Raw genomic sequence first — 16,608 nt, forward strand, 5'->3', positions numbered from 1 at the left:
CCGAAGGCCACAAGTGGCACAAAGAGAAACCCGGGAGCAGAAATTGTTCCCACAGGGAGGGCGGCTACTTCATCATCACCGCTGTCAAAACACAGCTGAGAGAATACCCAGTAATAAGGAGGCGGCACGAGTTATAGCTGTGTGTCTGTGCAAAGAGCACCATATGTAAAAATAAAATAAATTCGCAGTGACTCACTCCCCACTCAGAATCATCAGAGATGAAATGTGAGCCTCACTTTAAGAATCACTTTATTGTCAAGTGTTATGCAGGCAAAGCATCTTTTCTGCTTGTAATTTTTCTTCCCTTTTTTTTTGTTTTTTGTTGACATAACACATTTGTACAAACCAGTTTTAAAAATATCAATAAACTGGAGCCTTTGAGGCTGTCCTGCCAAAAAACCCATTATCAAATGTCATGGAGACGAACAAACATCTTTAGAAAAAGATTTACAAATGAGATGTCACTACAAAATATCAAAGAAAGAAAAAAAAGAGAAGTCGTCACACAAAATATTACCAAAAAACATCTAAATTTGTTTGGTATCAACCTTTTTCAGCTTTAAACAATAGTAACTTTTTTTCTCCTTTTTTTCTTTTTCTTTTTTTTTTTTTTGTTTTTTTGCTTTCTTCTTCTTTTGTTTGTTGATTTTTTTTCCTCCAAAAACACGTTATGGCGCAGAGAGAAAAGAAAACAGAAGAAGAAATGAACAGCGATGGTCAGACATAGAAAGACAAAAAAAGAAAAAGAAAAAAAACAGAAGCACAGAGAATAAAGAAGAGAGAAGCAGCACTACGGCAAAGAACTGAAACATGCTGTACACAACCTCAGAGTCAACGCGCACAAATACAAGTCCAGCAAAAAGGCAAATATTACAAATCAAGGATAAATAATAAATTAGCCATACACAGTGGGGGTCCTGTGTGTTAACATACTTAAGGAGGGGTGGGGGAGTTAAAAGAATTGATAAATTTTATAAAATAAAAGCATCTTATTATTATTTTTTTTAATTTCAAATGAATATACGCACTGAACTAACACAGAGAAACACCACCAGAAAACATTTCGTAATATCCACGTAGCTAAACGGCCTGATCGACTCCCACCCAACAGCTCCGTCTTATATATATACCTGCCTGTGCTTTGGTTTGCACTCCGCGTCACCCTCTTACAAGTCCGGAGAGCTCCCCTCTGACTCCGTCCGGCTCACTCCGGAGATCCCTCTGTACGACAGCTTGTGTTAAGGCAATTGTGGTACATCGGTCATGTAGCGGGGTGGGGGGTTTAGAGGGGCGGTCATTAGAGCACAGAAAGCAAAAAAAATTTGAAAAGAAAGAAAAGAAAGCAACGCTGTCACCACAGTTACGCCGACCGTGCCGTGTTGTTTTGTTTGATGTAAAACTGTCAAACACGTGGCGGCGTGAAGTGTGCAGCCGTGATGTCAAAGCCACCCTGTGGTACCAGGTCATCCGGACTACGACGCTGCCTTCCTTAATCTTAGAGCGAACTGGCTTGTTGTATTAACAAGAGAAAACTTCCCCTGACAATGTAAACATGGTTTCACTAGGATTGTCATTATTACAGTATTGCTTTCACTACACAAACAAAGTTGTAGAAAGCTAGATTGTTTTTCTCTATAGAAACCCTTTTTTTTTCTAATGGCCACTGCGCCTCAATAGGAATGCATTTTATAAATCTTTTTTTATATGTGCTTTTTTTCCTCCCCTACTCTTCTTTTTTCTTCTCTTTTCTTAGAATTATCCCCCTATATTTGTCATCTGATCGCAAAAGAATCAAACACCTGAATCTTATCTGAGGACTTAAACCTGAACCATGAATAAAAACTCAAATTAGGTAGATCCTCTGCAGGACAGCATGGGAGTACACACTCATTCACACAGCTCACATTTACACCCACCCCCCTCCCAATACTGCCCCTGCTCTGTCACTGATCTGCAACAGCTCTGTACCTTGATTGACCCTCAGCACTGCCTGACAGGTGTGAAGCAGGAACACAACTTTTGTGCATAGAGTTCTGTTGTGATTAGGAAAATGTCTCTCAGTGTCGGGTGGTTTCAAATTCAGCAGGTCCCCTGTCTTGTGCTAATCTGCGTACATCCCTTCCCCGCCACACCTGAAATTCTTAATAGATTAAATTTTTATAAATGCCAAACTAATCTTTGATACACTCTAAATTTCTCTATTTTGTTATTATACGCGTTAGTTTTGTTTTAGACTGTTTATATTTTTCAGGTTTCCCTTCATCGCATGGATCCCTGCCCGTCCCTTTAGAGTCTCTTCGTGAGCGAACCCTTTCAAAATAAGGTCAAATTTTAGAAAAAAAAAGGAAGAAAAAAAAAGAGAAAAGTAACCCCTTACAGTCTATGCAAAGACCTCCAAAAAAACAGGAAGCCAGCCTTCCAGCGAAGAGACGGGAGGCAGGCGCCTACTCAAACTCCTCCTCTTCCTCCTCCTCTTCCTCCAGGTGATTGGAAGTGGTCGGCGTAGCGGGGTCAGAGTCACGCGACAGTGTTGCTACGGCGACAATCTGCGGGGAGGCGCCGAGGTCCTCGGGAGTGTCTTCCTCCATGTCGTCAGTGGTGATGATTGCCACCGCGGCGCTGCTCTTCTTGTTCTGGTGGGTCTTGATGTGCTTCGAGAGGTGGTCGCTGCGCATGAAGCGCTTGGAGCATTCGGGACACTCAAAGCGCTTTTCTCCTGCAACAGTGTGGAGAACAAAAAAGTCAGACTAATGTTTTAAGGAAGACTTTAAAAGAAAGAAAGTAAAGAAAAATTGTGATTCCACCTATTTTTGCAGCTTTTCTCTGCCCTATAGATTATTTGGGTGGTGGGAAAAAACAAAAACCTTTAAAGGTGCCACTTTGGCTTCTGCTGGACATTTCTCAAGAACTGAGGGTAAAATTAAAACATTGCAGCTCTAGTTTGTATTCAGCAGTGAATTCAAATTCAATTCAAAATCACCCTGCATGTCTGTGTCTATGCTTTCTCCCACCTGTGTGTGTTCTCCGGTGTCTCTGCAGCTCGTCGCTCCGGGTGAACCTCTTGCCACAGAAGATCCAGTTACAGACAAACGGCCTCTCACCGGTGTGCCAGCGCAGGTGGGCCCGTAGGTGGGATGTCTTTCCATAGACCTTCCCGCAGCCCTCCATGTGGCAGATGTGCTGCTTTTTCTTTGTGGGATCCCCGCTGTTCCTACAACACAAACTTCTGTTATGAGTGAGGACCAGGAGGTTTGTGTGTGTGTGTGCTACAGATCAAACTCAAAATACTCCTATAATAATTACATGTTTATATTTGTAATTCCATAATTTTTATATTACAAAGCCTTTTGCTTATCCCCCCCCCCCCCCCCCCCCCCATATACTCTGTAACCCTAAAGCTTTAGCATTACCTGAAAGAAACGCATGCAGGAAAACAAACGTTCTCAGGCAAAGTCCCTCCCCTAAACCAAATAGAGCATTTCCTGTAGTGAGAATATGGCTGTCATGCACTCCTCCTGTTGCTGCGTGTTGTGTTTAAGAAGCCAATTCTCATGACATTTTCAGTGCTTCATGTGTGAAAACAGTTTTAGATATAGTTTTGTGCTTTTGTCTCATTTAGTATGTGCAGATGCATGAATTGTCAAGTTGGACCCCGCCTTCTCTTTCAGTTGTTTGCCTGCACCCCACCCCCACTTCTCCTCTGCATTTGCAAGCCTCAGAAGTTATCTCACGAGCACTGGGCCCAACTGCCAACGCGTCTGTGTATGTTAAGCAGCGTAGCAGAACAAGGTACAAATTTTTTATGAATCAGGAAGTAAACTTTATGTCTCATTAGCATATATACATATATATATATTTTTTTTAAAAACATTATATGGACATGGTAACCAATATATGAGTATGTAAAATTTCAGCTTAGGAATCCTAATCTTTTATTCAAAAGCAATTAAAATTCAATTGCATCTTTTTTTAAACCACTGTTGGTGCATGATATTGAAAATTCTGGAAACAATAATTTTTTTTCTCAATGTTCTCAAAATTGAGAACATGTAATTTATGGATTTATGGAGAATGAACTGTGTCAGTCTTGTCAGTTTTGTTAATTTGTTAGTAGTAATCAGTACAGAGAGAAAACTGCTGTGAGGTGATGAAAAAAAATCCACTACGGAAAGACTTTTAAGTCCAAAAACAAAAAACTGCTTCCTTTGAGATTGTATAGTTTGGATTCACTATAACTTCTGAGCCTTCAAAGTCCCTTCAAAGACTAGAAATAATCATGAGTATCTTATGCATGCTTTGCATACCTTCCCTCTCCATCCCTGCAGTTTGGACAAGAGCAGGCAACACGTCGAAGCCTCTTGCTGGGCGGTCCCTCCTGGTCTGAAGAACTTTGCACAGAGCTCAGCTGGTCTGGACTCATTGACGAGCCTGATGCAACATTGCCCACAGTGACAGTCACTGGAGACGACTGAACTTTGACCCCATCTTGACCCTGTGGTTGACCTGGAGGATGATTGAAAGTGTGTAAACACATGATCAAAAACAAGAACAGTTTCTATATTACAACAGAGAAAGTTAAAAAACAAGAACACCTTTGACTACAGGCTGTACATACAATATGGAGCCACCATTATATCTCCCATTGGTTTGAGGTGATCTGCTTTGAAACTTTAGGCCTAAAGCATATGCTGCATTGTCTGTTCTATTCTAAATGTACTAAATGAGCATATGAATTTCACTCAAGAAGACTTGAAACTAACACTTAAAGCCTTTAACTCTTTAGGAAAATAATTGCTGAGGTATTAAGACAAGTGAGATGTAGTATCATTTTTCATAGACTTTTCTACAAACTGATACCAAGAGAGTCACCCTCTGCTGATCACTAGAAAGAATGTAGTTCAATGACTTGGTCTTCACTTTAAAGACAGAGAGGCAACATGCACTTTTATTACAGACTATGTGTCATACACACAGTCTAACTGAGCAAGCAGGAGAGCAGGACATCCTTTAATTCAAGCTTTATAGATTAGTTTGTCATGATATGAGGGATTAGCGCACTGGACTAATATGATATTTTCTCAAGAAATAAAGACTCTCTGTCTCCACAACCCCATTGCATTCACGGTTTATGAAAGTGAGCAGATTGGTGCTGAATACGCATTTAGACAGTTACTCTCATAATGCCCTTACCCTGTAGACCAGTAATAGTGAGTGGTACGCCCTGCACCTGGACCCCAGCTGTGCTCAGTCCTGCAATGCTGACCGTCTGCACCCCTGACCCAGGGTTTATCTGGGCTGCACTTAGCGTCAAGGGAGCTCCACTAAGAGAGACTAGTCCCCCACTTCCAACTGCAGTCCCACCAGCTACCGGAGCCAGCGTCAGCTGCTGTGGCACAGCTGTCCCGAGACCACCCTGCAGGGAGACTCCACCGGGTAGCTGCAGCGTTTGCCAGGTGAGCTGCCCAGAGGGTGATAGGGTTGGGGTACGAATAAGGACCTGGGCAGAGTTCGGGAAGGCCTGGATGGGCTGCAAGGTCTGTCCTGGAGCCAGCTGCAGGGTCTGAATGTGCTGAGGTTGCTGTTGGCCCTGTGCCTGACCCTGACTCTGAGCCTGGGGCTGCAGCTGGATCTGCTGCACCAACTGGTGCCCCACCTGGCCCACAATCACCTGCTGAATGGCTCCAGGTGTGTCTGTCTGGTTCTGTAGCCCGTTGGTCTGATTCTGGCTTTGAGAGTCTGCCTCGCTGCTCTGCACTTGGGCGTCAGCTGATCCACCCTCTGATCCAGCTGAAACCACTTGAGCCCCATCAGGCACGCTGTCGCCTTCAGCTACTGCCATTGTTGATCCAGCTGCAGCTGTGGTAGGAGCCACCCCTGACACAGCTGTTGTCACCAGCTGGTTGCCATTAGCAACAGAGAATGTGCCATCTGCTGATTGGATAAGCTGCACAGCTCCACCCCCTCCGACATTATTGATCACAGGCAAAGCCAGGGTCATGCCACCAAGGTTTATAGGTACTGTGGTCATGACAGGAGTTTGGGAGCCTTGCAGAGTCTGCAGCTGAAGTGGGAATGACTGCGCAGGACGGATCTGCAGTGGAACCGTCTGATTGGCTGTACTCGTCAGGATGGCCTGCTGGTTGGTGGGTTGAATGATAGCTTGGGTCTGGCCCGAACTCTGGATGAGCTGAACCTGCTCGGGAACGGCCCCGATGGACGCTGTTTGAGGGCTGATGTGGATCTGCTGTCCATCTGCAGTCTGCAAGTGCGGGATGACCTGATACTGGACTCCTGCTCCGGCATTGGGCAGGTTCTGAACCTGGATGATCTGAAATTGCTGCTGCTGATTGGCTGCGACACTGTTGGTCCCACCTACTGCCTTTACCTGCCCAACAGGAAAGGAGCAGTAAATCAGTTATGTGGACAAGGATTAAAAATTGATAAAAACATTTGCACAAACACACCACTCCCCTCACCTTACGTCCACCAGGTGAGCTGTCATTAGTCAAGGTGGTGGCCACGGTCACAGCAACAGGTTGACTGGTGTTCTCCTTGGCCATAGTAGGCGCTGCTGTAATGATCTGCCAGCCGTTCCCTGTGAACTGTGCCGGGACCAGTTCTAGCTGCTGGGGCACTAAGGCCTGACCCCCAGCTGTGTCCACCACTATTTGACCCTGGATCTGTCCCGCCTGCAACTGGATCTGACCAGCCTGGACCTGGATCTGCTGGGCCCCTGCTTGGCCCTGTGCCCCCTCTGCTCCCCCCTGCCCTCCGATCTTACTGCAGGTGGCTGCTAGCAGAGCCAATGGAGAGGGCTGAGAGGAATCCTAGAGGAGACGGTGGAGGAAAGGGGATGGAGGAGTAATGGATGGATGGATGGGAGGGGTGAGAAGGGTGATAGGGAAAACAGGAGTGACAGGTGAAGGAAGGACAAGAAGGGAGTCAGGGTTAGAAACATACATTAACAGCTTGTACGCATACACAAACAAAGCCAAAGAGTACATGTGCAAAGATAAAAACGCTTAAGGCTGGGGATGATAGCAGGTATCATTGCAAACGCTCACGCAATGATTAATTTTAAATGAATAAGAGAAAAAGAGCGAGGGGTGGGAAATAACATGGTGCAGAAAAAAGAAACACAAAAAGCTGAGTGAAAGCGAGAGAGAGAGCTGTCAGTGGAAGTGGGCGGTATTACAGGAAGCGAGTGGGTGGGCGTGTGAGAACCACATTTCTGTTTTCTGAGAACACTGGAAGAAAATGCCGCCTTCTCTCTCCTCCCTTTTCAAAGGAACTAGGTCGCAGGCAAATTTTTAATGCTCAACACCTCACAACAGTGCACGGGGAAACAGCCTAGATTTTGTAACAACTACAACAGCAGGAAAATTAACACAGCAGCGATGCTCGTCATGCACATTTAATGACAATAAGATGCGCTCAAGAACAGCTGCCTGGCTCAAAAATAATCTCAAAGATATATATGTATACAACCTGCTGCAGAGAGAAGTTTCACAGTCTTGGGGCCACTTAACCAAAGCTGCAGGTCTTTCAATAATATCCACGTGCAGAATTAAATCATTCTGACCATAATTCAAACAGACAGTTCAAAAAGTATAGCGGCTGAAGTGTGACAGCCGTGTAAGCCTATTCATGAGGCTCTGGGTTGGCTCACTGTAGGGCTGCACAGAAGCAGGAAGTGGAATTCACCAGAGAAACGCCCCCAGAGGTGTCTGGCTGGCTAGGCTGGGAGGGAGGGAGTACATTTTTGGCCTACAGGCAAGGGAAAAGTAACGAACTATAATAAACTCCTGTCTCCTTGCTTTTACCTGTGATCCAGAACTTTTCCCCCTTTTAGATGCTTTCCCTCCTTCAGTTCCAGATGATTCCTTCTTCGAGTCTGTGAGGAAGAGGCAGAAATGTTAGAATATTTTCAATTACAATATTATCACATGGGGATTACTGAGTACTACAAAGTCCCGAGCAGTATACGGGGCACTGCATGCTGCAAATAAAATCCAAGCAAAAAAATAGCATATATGGCATCACAGAGGTGATCAATATAGACAGAAGAGAAACCAGTAACCTTATCATCAATATCAAAGGGGCATTGAGCTTCCTATCTGTCAAACGGCTATAAAGAGGGAAGGAGGGGTGGAGACGGGGAGGGGGAGGGTACCTACCACTCATAACGCATTAATATACCGAGAGGGAGAGGGTGTAGTTCACGGTAGAAGGCCGGCCGGGTACACAGGCGGAGGACGGCCTATATGTTCGGCTCTGAGCCGTGGCGGATCTGCCCGTTTGACGAAACCACCCACCGGCCAGGAAGGGCGGTGCCAAGCGCAGGAACAATCAAACAGCCCCAAATAACGGAAATAACAGAGAGAGCGGTGACCGTCCCCGGTCCGCCGGACACCTCACAGATCCGTCGTATGACTCCTTTACCGGATAGACAGTCCATAAACGAACAAATTGGCGGTTGTCAGAGTGATATCCACAGAGAAGTTGGCAGTGTGTGACCGTAGAGGCCCACCCACTTCCATTTAAGCATCAGGACAACACCCTCCTCGCAGCTCCTGCCTGTCACCGCTGTTTCTCACGCCGCACGACGCGGGGACGCCTCGTCGCTGTCCGTCGCGCGCCGAAAACAAACCGTCACCTGTGTTGGTATTTTAAGCGTGTTCCCCTTTTTTTCGTGCACAATTGATTTTTTAAAGGGGGGGATACAGGGAGATAGCTGTGGCTTTTGTGGGCGGATGCGCTCCTCCCACATATTCAGATTGGACGACGGGGCTCGGCGTGCGAGGGTCGAGATGGGAGTTGTATTTTGGTGAGGCCTCGCCTTCTCGAACTGGCTAGCGCGAGCGGGACTACAACTTCCGTGATGCTCCGGCTTGTCGGTTGGGTTTGGAGCGGCGGTGTCGGTAGTCATGTTGGTGTGAGAGCGAGAAGGAAGGGCGGCGACTTCTGTGTTGTGGGGGTTGGGCAAACGGGAAAGGAGGTGTGTGCGCGCGCCCGTGTGTTTTGTGCACGCGTGTCAGTTTCAGAATGTCAGTAACGGTTAAAAAATTAAAATAATCAGGGAAACAAACGATTTAATTATTTTTGAAATCATTTAAAAGGTGAAAATGCAACAGTGTTGCTTCTAAGCTGATGTACGTCTATTTATTTACCTCATCTATTTCCCCCCTTGTTGTCAACTTTAGATCCTATGTAGTAGAAAATTACGTCATTGCATTGCCAGAGGCTTTAGGAAATTCACACTAGTACAAGATTTGTGTGTGTGTGTGTGTGTGTGTTTGTGTTGTTATGCAATTGTGAATTGAATATGTGGGTTCTGATTGGCTAGTTCAACAAAAAAGGTTCTTCAGACAAATTGAACTTTTGGGATATGCATTATAGCTTCATTCTGCCAATCAACAGTAATTTTTACAGTGGGGGAAACGATTATTTGATCCTTTTGAACAACTTGTATTTGAATTTAGTTGCAAAGAAATAAACTGTCTCTAATTGTTATGAAAGTTTTATCATGGAGAGAGACTACTTGGATACTAACCCCGAGTTGCTCTCCAATCCATCGGAGTATGTGTGTGAATTTTAGGTAGGAAGCACTTAAAAGCATAGAAAAAAGTGCTTGTGTGAACTGAGTGTGAATGTGGCATGTTGTATAAAGCGCTTTGGGTGCTCTAGGAGAGTAGAAAAGTGCTATATGTGACTTCAGCTTGGGTACCTTGATGGATTTGGTAAACAGGCTAACATCCCAGACTGCCATAAACCACAGATGTTTAAAAGAATGCTAAGAATCTGAATAACTGATGCATTTAAAAAAGATCATCTACTAACTAAATCACAGTAAATATAGTAATTATTTATTTGTTCATTAAGTGACTTTCTAGAAGCTGGTTGCTTATATAATCCAGCTACAACACACACTGTTTTCTGTTTAGACCAATAATACATAAGCAGTCCATCTGTTTAAGCATTCAGGAGCTGTCCACGAAATAAGAATCAGCCTGGCATGATAACTTTAGCCCATAAAGTGACACTGTTACTACTGTTCTGTAAATGCATCTGGGGTGGTTTCAGGCCGAGGAACAACAGCTGTACTTAAGTGTCTAAATAGAAACAGAAGTCATGTCTGTCATTCTAGTGACAAAACCTCTTTCAGACTTCTAAACAGTGTGTTTTTGATGCATCTGAGAAGTAGGGGTTTGTGATGAAGCAGAAGGCCTGTATGAGGGCCTTTAGGCCTGTATTGGTTTCTCCGTGGCTTTAGCTAGTCACAGCCCTGGTTCTCCAAGCAGAAAACATCATTAGCAAGAGGCCAACTGAGGTTATGGCTCCGGCTCACAGGGGAAATATTTAGGCTTATAGACTGGCAGCCAAGGCAATGCAGTTGTCTCAGTGTCTCACCCCAACATAACATCATAAACACTCAGACAGGATGGTATAGAAGTTCCAAATCTAGTATTAATTAAAAATGCGACAGCTCATCTCTTTTAGTCTAATTGACGTGTTAATAAGTTGTTCATGTTCCCTGAACATGATCCTTTTATGCCTTCGTGTGCCTAAATGAGGAAACAGTGCATAGGTAGCCCTAAACCTTTGCATCATCTTAGTATGCACAGACCTCTAAATGTGTAAATAAGTGTCTCACGTGTCTTCACCTATCTGCTGTGTGCCTGTAAGTTAAACAAACCTGCTCAAACTCTGAAAACTATTGCAATATATGTAACAATCAGAAGTCATTGTTGAGAAAGAAGAGAAAAGTGAAAAAATAACAAATGTACAGTAGGATTAAGCATCGTGCTTGGCTTTTTGTCTGTCGCCATCTTAGTTATAAAATAAGTTTATCACTAGTTGGGTAGCCTGTTTAGCAGGGTGCATGAATGATCCAATGGGACATTAAAGGGGTTGTTAACTTTGGCTAGCATAAAACAAACTGACCTGAAGGAAACAGCTGTTTATTAGCACAGCTGAATTCTCAGCAAAAGGTTGCCAGTTGCTTTATGTGTCAGAATGTGTTCAATATATCTCATTTTAAAATATTAAATGGTAAAAGATATCATAAGCCTTCAGCTTTGTTCCTCATTGCTCACACACAGCCACTAAGAGGTTACTGCTTCCCTAACTTTGAAACCCTGATGGTATAAACCAACGTATCTGAGACTGTCTACCATGCTGCAGTCCTCAGGAGGAACTGTTCAGCTGTAATATCAGCTGCTTAGTTTCCTTGTGGCTTTCACACGTTAACGCTGTTAAAAACACAATTTTCACTGGAGCAAGTCTTTCATCCTTGTCCATGCACGTAGCTTGCATGTGATAAAGCCTAATTTAGTCCCTGTGTGTCTCATAGACATTCTTAACATGGCCTTTCACATTTGAGTATCATAATGCTGAGACATATCTCATGAACGAGACTTTTCACACTTAGAGACCTACAGAAATTTTGAGAACTTTATTCTTGTAACATGCTCATACACTTTATGCTTATGTGGTTTCGTTTCCCCTTTTCAAAGGTTTTTATTCTGTTTGTGTGTGTGTGTGTGTGTGTGTGTGTGTGTGTGTGTGTGTGTGTGTGTGTGTGTGTGTGTGTGTGTGTGTGTGTGTGTGTTTGGGGGAACGCTGCAGTCTAAACATATTTTCATAATGAAACTATGTTCACAGGAAAACACACCTGGGCTGGCCTAGAAACATACATGCACATGCACTGTAATTACTGCGGAAGCCACGGCCCTTGTTCCCGCCTCCTGGGCCACTCGGCAGGGCGTTGCTAGGCAACGAGGTCTGCTCGGAAGAAGGGGTGTTGTTATATATGTATGTAAGGTGGTGGTGATGGAAGGGGGTGTGGTAGAAAGAAGGCTGTTCTCTGGGACAGATAAATATCCTGCGAACAGAAAAACTAATATCCACTGCAGTAAAACTCTATGATACAATAAGGCTTTAATTTACAGCAGGTTCAATCCTCGTTAAAGTTGTATTTATCATATTTGTCTGACAAGTCATTGAGTTTCCTGCAAAATTTAGCAGTCCTTTATGCTCACCAAAAGACAAATAAATAAATAAACAAATAAATAAATAAAATATCAGCATATAAATAATAAACATTAACGCTAAAGGAATCCACGATGGGAACAGGTTATAAATGATAGTTCCATTTGTGAACAGCTGCAACCACTAGATGGCGCCATGCACCAATCAGGACGACAGATTGTGTACTCATCCTTGCAGCTGTTATCACGAAAGACGTTTTCAGATTTCTTACAATGAAAAAAAGTTGTTTAAAAAGAATCCGTCTCAAGTCAAACTGCTACATTGCAGGTAGAGTCAAAGGTTTTCTGAAGGGTCCTTTTATTTATTTTCTGTTGTTATTCAGAGCCACGAACAAAGTGTTTGCCACCTTGTTGATTTCTTAATTTTTTGCTTACTTGTCACACAGACTAGTTTTAAATCATCAAACAAATGTTCATATTAGACAGAGATAACCAGAGTAATCACAAAATTCAGGATGAAATAATAATTTTATTTATTAAGGAGAAAACATATCTAAACCCATCTGGCTCTGTGTGGAAAAGTAATTGCCCCCTCCCTTTTTTTTCACATCACGAATTGACTGTGAATAAGCAAAGTTTTGGAAAGCTGAGTTCAATTTCACTGGTCACACCCAGGCCTGATTAAGTAGAACCTGTCTGACAAAGTGACGTAAGATAAAAGATCTCAAACAGCAACACATTGTGCCATGAGCTAAAGAAACAGATGAGAAACCAAGTCACTGACATCTATCTATTGGGGCAATTGTGGCTCAAAGAGTTGGTAGTTCGTCTTGTAACCGGAAGGTTGCCGGTTTGAGTCCCGGTCATTGTGTCCTTGGGCACAATGACCTACCGCCTACTGGTGATGGCCAGAGGGGCCGATGGCGCGATATGGCAACCTTGCTTCTGTCAGTCTGCCCCAGGGCAGCTGTGGCTACAACTGTAGCTTGCCTCCACCAGTGTGTGAATGTGAGAGTGAATGAATAGTGGAATTGTACAGCGCTTTGAGGGCCCCAAAAAGCGCTATATAAATGCGATCCATTATTATTATTCATTATTATCAGTCTCACAACAGTTACAAAGCCATCTCTAAGACTTTAAGACTCCAGTGAACCACGGTGAGAGCCATTATCCATAAATGAAGAAAATACGGAACAGTGGTGAACCTTCTAAGCCAGCCTATCAAAATGACGCCAAGTGCAATATCAACGACTCATCCAGGAGGTTAAAAAAGAGCCCAGAAGATAATTTAAAGAAGTGCAGGCCTCACTTGCCTCAGCTAAGCTCAGAGTGCATGATTCAACAATAAGAAAGAGACTGGGCAAAAATGGCATTTATGGAAGAGTTCTAATGTAAAAATCACTGCTGACCAAAAACAACAAAAACACTTATCTCATATTTAACAAAGAAACATCTGGTTCATAACACATTAACATTTATTTACACTATAGTTGAATTGCGCTATAGTTTAACAGCACATAGCTTTGTTGAATTTGTGTCTATAAAATTTGTTGCTACTGTTGTCATTTCCTAGCATCATAGAAAATACTCAAGAGCCTATTCTTGTGTGCTTTAATGTAATTATTGTAGTTCAGCTTGACTTTCTTTCTGATGAAAGGCAGACTTCATAACCAAACACATAAAGTGTGCGGACACAGTGTAACTGATGCGACTTCATTTTGGACAGTGCAGAATGATTTCAATTTCTTCCTCTGAATTTAATGCACTGTGTTTGTTTGTGTGCGTTTGTACGTATGGGAATGGAATGTTAATATAGTGCATCAGCACACAAGCACGTTTGCAGGTATGAGTCAGTACAGGCTTGTGTACTGATGTGTGTTGTTTTGCGTGAGATCCGTGAGTTTGTTGCACACGCATGCAAGCGTAAGTGTGCATTTGTCACATGCAGGCTTGGCGTCAAGATGTCTCTGTTTCCTAAAGGTTAGGCTGTAAATATGGAGAGATTTATGACTTCTAGCATGAGTTAATGTTTTGGCAGTGGCCTCTGTTGCTCATCTCATTGCGTGCGTGTGTGTGTGTGTGTGTGTGTGTCTTTGTGTAGGCCTAGAATTTGTTAACAAGTGATAACAGATACGCTTCGCATAACTCTCCTATAATGAAATACATGATAGATAGATAGATAGATAGATAGATAGATAGATAGATAGTCATTCTTTAGTCACTCTATGTTCCAGTAAATGTGAACAGGAACAGGTGATTTCACTGCTTTGCTATTGCTCATCATCATCACTCATACTTGTAGTTTTACCCTGTGATGGATGATGACGATGGTGAAGCCATAGACTTAAATATTTCTGTATTTGCTGTTTGTTGAGGAAATGTATCCGGCCGTGATGACATTTTATTGTTTTACTGCTAACACCATGGAGCATCACATAAGACTGACCCGGACTTGCATTGAGCTCCCTGGAAGTTGGCTTTGTTTTAGTTTAAATGTTAGCTAAATGATTGATGCTTCCTGGTGTCTGGCTTGAGTGGAAGACAGCCGGTATGTCTCATTGGGTATTGTGCCAGTTCAGGGTGTGGGTGGAATATGCTCCTAACCCGCGAAGAGAAAAACCTTTGTCAAGGTGAGTTTTTTCTATGTGACTGGATGTTTCATAGATGTTTTTTAGACCAGTGCTGTTTGAGTTTACCACCCACTCCTTGTTTGTCACTCTTTAAAAAGAAGCAGCTAACAATGCTCATCATCTCTTCAACCTTCATCACAGGCTGAATTTCCTGCGTATGATCTGCTGAAGTTCAAACCACAGAATAGAATAGTGAAGAAAGGGGATTCATGTGACTTTAGATGTGTCATAGTTGTTGTTTCATTTTAGTATTTCAAATCTACTGGTTTTTACCTGCACAGTTATCACTAGAGTTTGCAGTGGATGTTCAAAAAAAGAGAAAATATTCGGTGAGCAGCAGTGGTGAGAATACCTTGTTAATGTCAAATGTCAGAGCTGAATGGCCAAACTGCTTCAGGCTGATAGGAAAGCTACAAAGATTCAAATAGCCTCTCATTACAACCAAGGCAAGTAGAAGAGCATCTCTGAATGTACAGCAGGTTGAACCTTGAAGCAGATGGGCTACAGCAGCAGAAGACCAGGACAGGAAACTGAGGCTGCAGTTAAGACATGCTTACCAAAATTAGCTGGTTTAAATAGTGTGGGGGACTTTCTTGGTCCACTTTGTTCTTTTTTATACCAACTGAACATCATTTAAAAACAGTCTACTGGGTGTTGTTGCTCACCATGCCCACCCCTTTATAAACAGAGTCCATTAGTCTTGTGACAGATTCTGTCAGCAAGATGTCACAAAGCTCAACTGATCTCAGATACGAATGTGCCAATAAACTCACTGATTAAGTCACCAGATCTCAATCCAATACAGCACCTATGGAATGTGCAGGAACAGGACATTCACATCATCGATGTGCAGTGGAAAAATCTCCATCATGTTAGTGTGGACCAAAGTCTCTGAATGTTTCCAGAACATTGTTGGATCTATGCCATCTATGCTAAGAATTAACCCTTTCAAACATGAATTATTACAACCTTTTTTCTTAAGTATTTTTATTCATCTTTAGGCATGAAAAAACATATTTGAACTACTTTTCAAAGAGTTTTTTTACATGTCCACTTAGGTGGACAACATACGTTTTGACAAACTAATAAATGATATGCACTGTGTGTTGTGTTTATGTGCAAGTATACCATCAACACTGACACAAATACAAGAAAACAGCCTTTTAATAGCTGTCCGCTGCAGTGACCACTATGAGTTAAAGGGTTAAGGCAGTTCTGAAAGTAAAAACTGGGTCCAACCTGGTGCAAGGTGTGCCTAATAAAATGACAGTTGAGTGCATATCTCAATTGTTCCTCTCTATTGTCATACGCTATTCTGCAGGTCCATAATTATTTGTGTCTGCAGGGGGGAGTTAAGAATTCAATAATGTCTTTACTGTCTGCTTAACACAGTAACACAGTATAATGTAGAAAAAAACCCTTTTCTCAACCAACTACTGCTGAGTGATTCTAAATATGGGAATTAAAACAAAATGTTTTCCGTTTTTGCAAAAAACATATGTTTTATATATTCCTTTAATCATCTTTCGATATCTCAGGTTCTGCATTTTTATTGAAAAATGCTGAAAAGGTATTTCATTTTGTTTCCAGTACATCAGACTTCAATAAAAAACTGATAAATAGGATTTTTTTGTGTTCATTTTAAGTGAGTAGCTGCATCAAACTGAATTACAACCTAGTTTTGTTTTTTGTTTGTTAGTTTTTAATCCCTTTTGAAATATACATTTGAGCAGCTCGTAAAAATATAAGTACAGTGTTTGTCAGAAATGAGGGAGTGCTCTGGTTCTTTTAAATAAAGAATGAATGACAGACATAATCCGGATACAGAAAGAATTTTTGTGACATCAGATACTGGTTGTCACACCCTGCTAGAAGACTCTGATAAGCCTGACAACAGTCTTTGACTGTAAAACTAATAACAAATTACCTTGTGACAGGCTGGATTACTGTGTGTGCATGTGTGTGTGTGTGTGTGTGTGTGAGAGTGT

The 16,608-nt window shown here is 42.6% G+C and overlaps 1 protein-coding gene and 1 long non-coding RNA gene across 3 annotated transcripts; one reads left to right on the forward strand and one right to left on the reverse strand.

Moving 5' to 3' along the window:
• Positions 1–224: 224 nt before the first annotated feature.
• sp4 (sp4 transcription factor) lies at positions 225–8,919 on the reverse strand. Its single transcript, XM_085396286.1, has 7 exons — positions 8,178–8,919; positions 7,824–7,894; positions 6,477–6,827; positions 5,191–6,385; positions 4,305–4,503; positions 3,012–3,211; positions 225–2,716 (listed from the first exon to the last, which is right to left on the reverse strand). Exons 1-7 carry the CDS (start codon positions 8,182–8,184, stop codon positions 2,445–2,447), a joined length of 2,295 nt encoding a protein of 764 aa, XP_085252412.1. The 5' UTR covers positions 8,185–8,919; the 3' UTR covers positions 225–2,444.
• On the forward strand, positions 2,500–4,460 carry LOC146643986 (uncharacterized). Of its 2 annotated transcripts, none has more exons than XR_014909314.1 (4): positions 2,500–2,636; positions 3,040–3,249; positions 3,620–3,789; positions 4,326–4,460. It is a non-coding gene; the product is annotated as an uncharacterized LOC146643986 (long non-coding RNA). The 2 variants fall into 2 exon arrangements; XR_014909313.1 differs by having other exon boundaries at positions 3,669–3,789.
• Positions 8,920–16,608: the final 7,689 nt, after the last annotated feature.

Source organism: Rhamphochromis longiceps, linkage group LG22 (genome assembly GCF_057381845.1).
Source record: "Rhamphochromis longiceps isolate RC_006_pf linkage group LG22, R_longiceps_female_GT1.1, whole genome shotgun sequence".
In the NCBI taxonomy this organism is placed as follows: Eukaryota; Metazoa; Chordata; class Actinopteri; order Cichliformes; family Cichlidae; genus Rhamphochromis; species Rhamphochromis longiceps.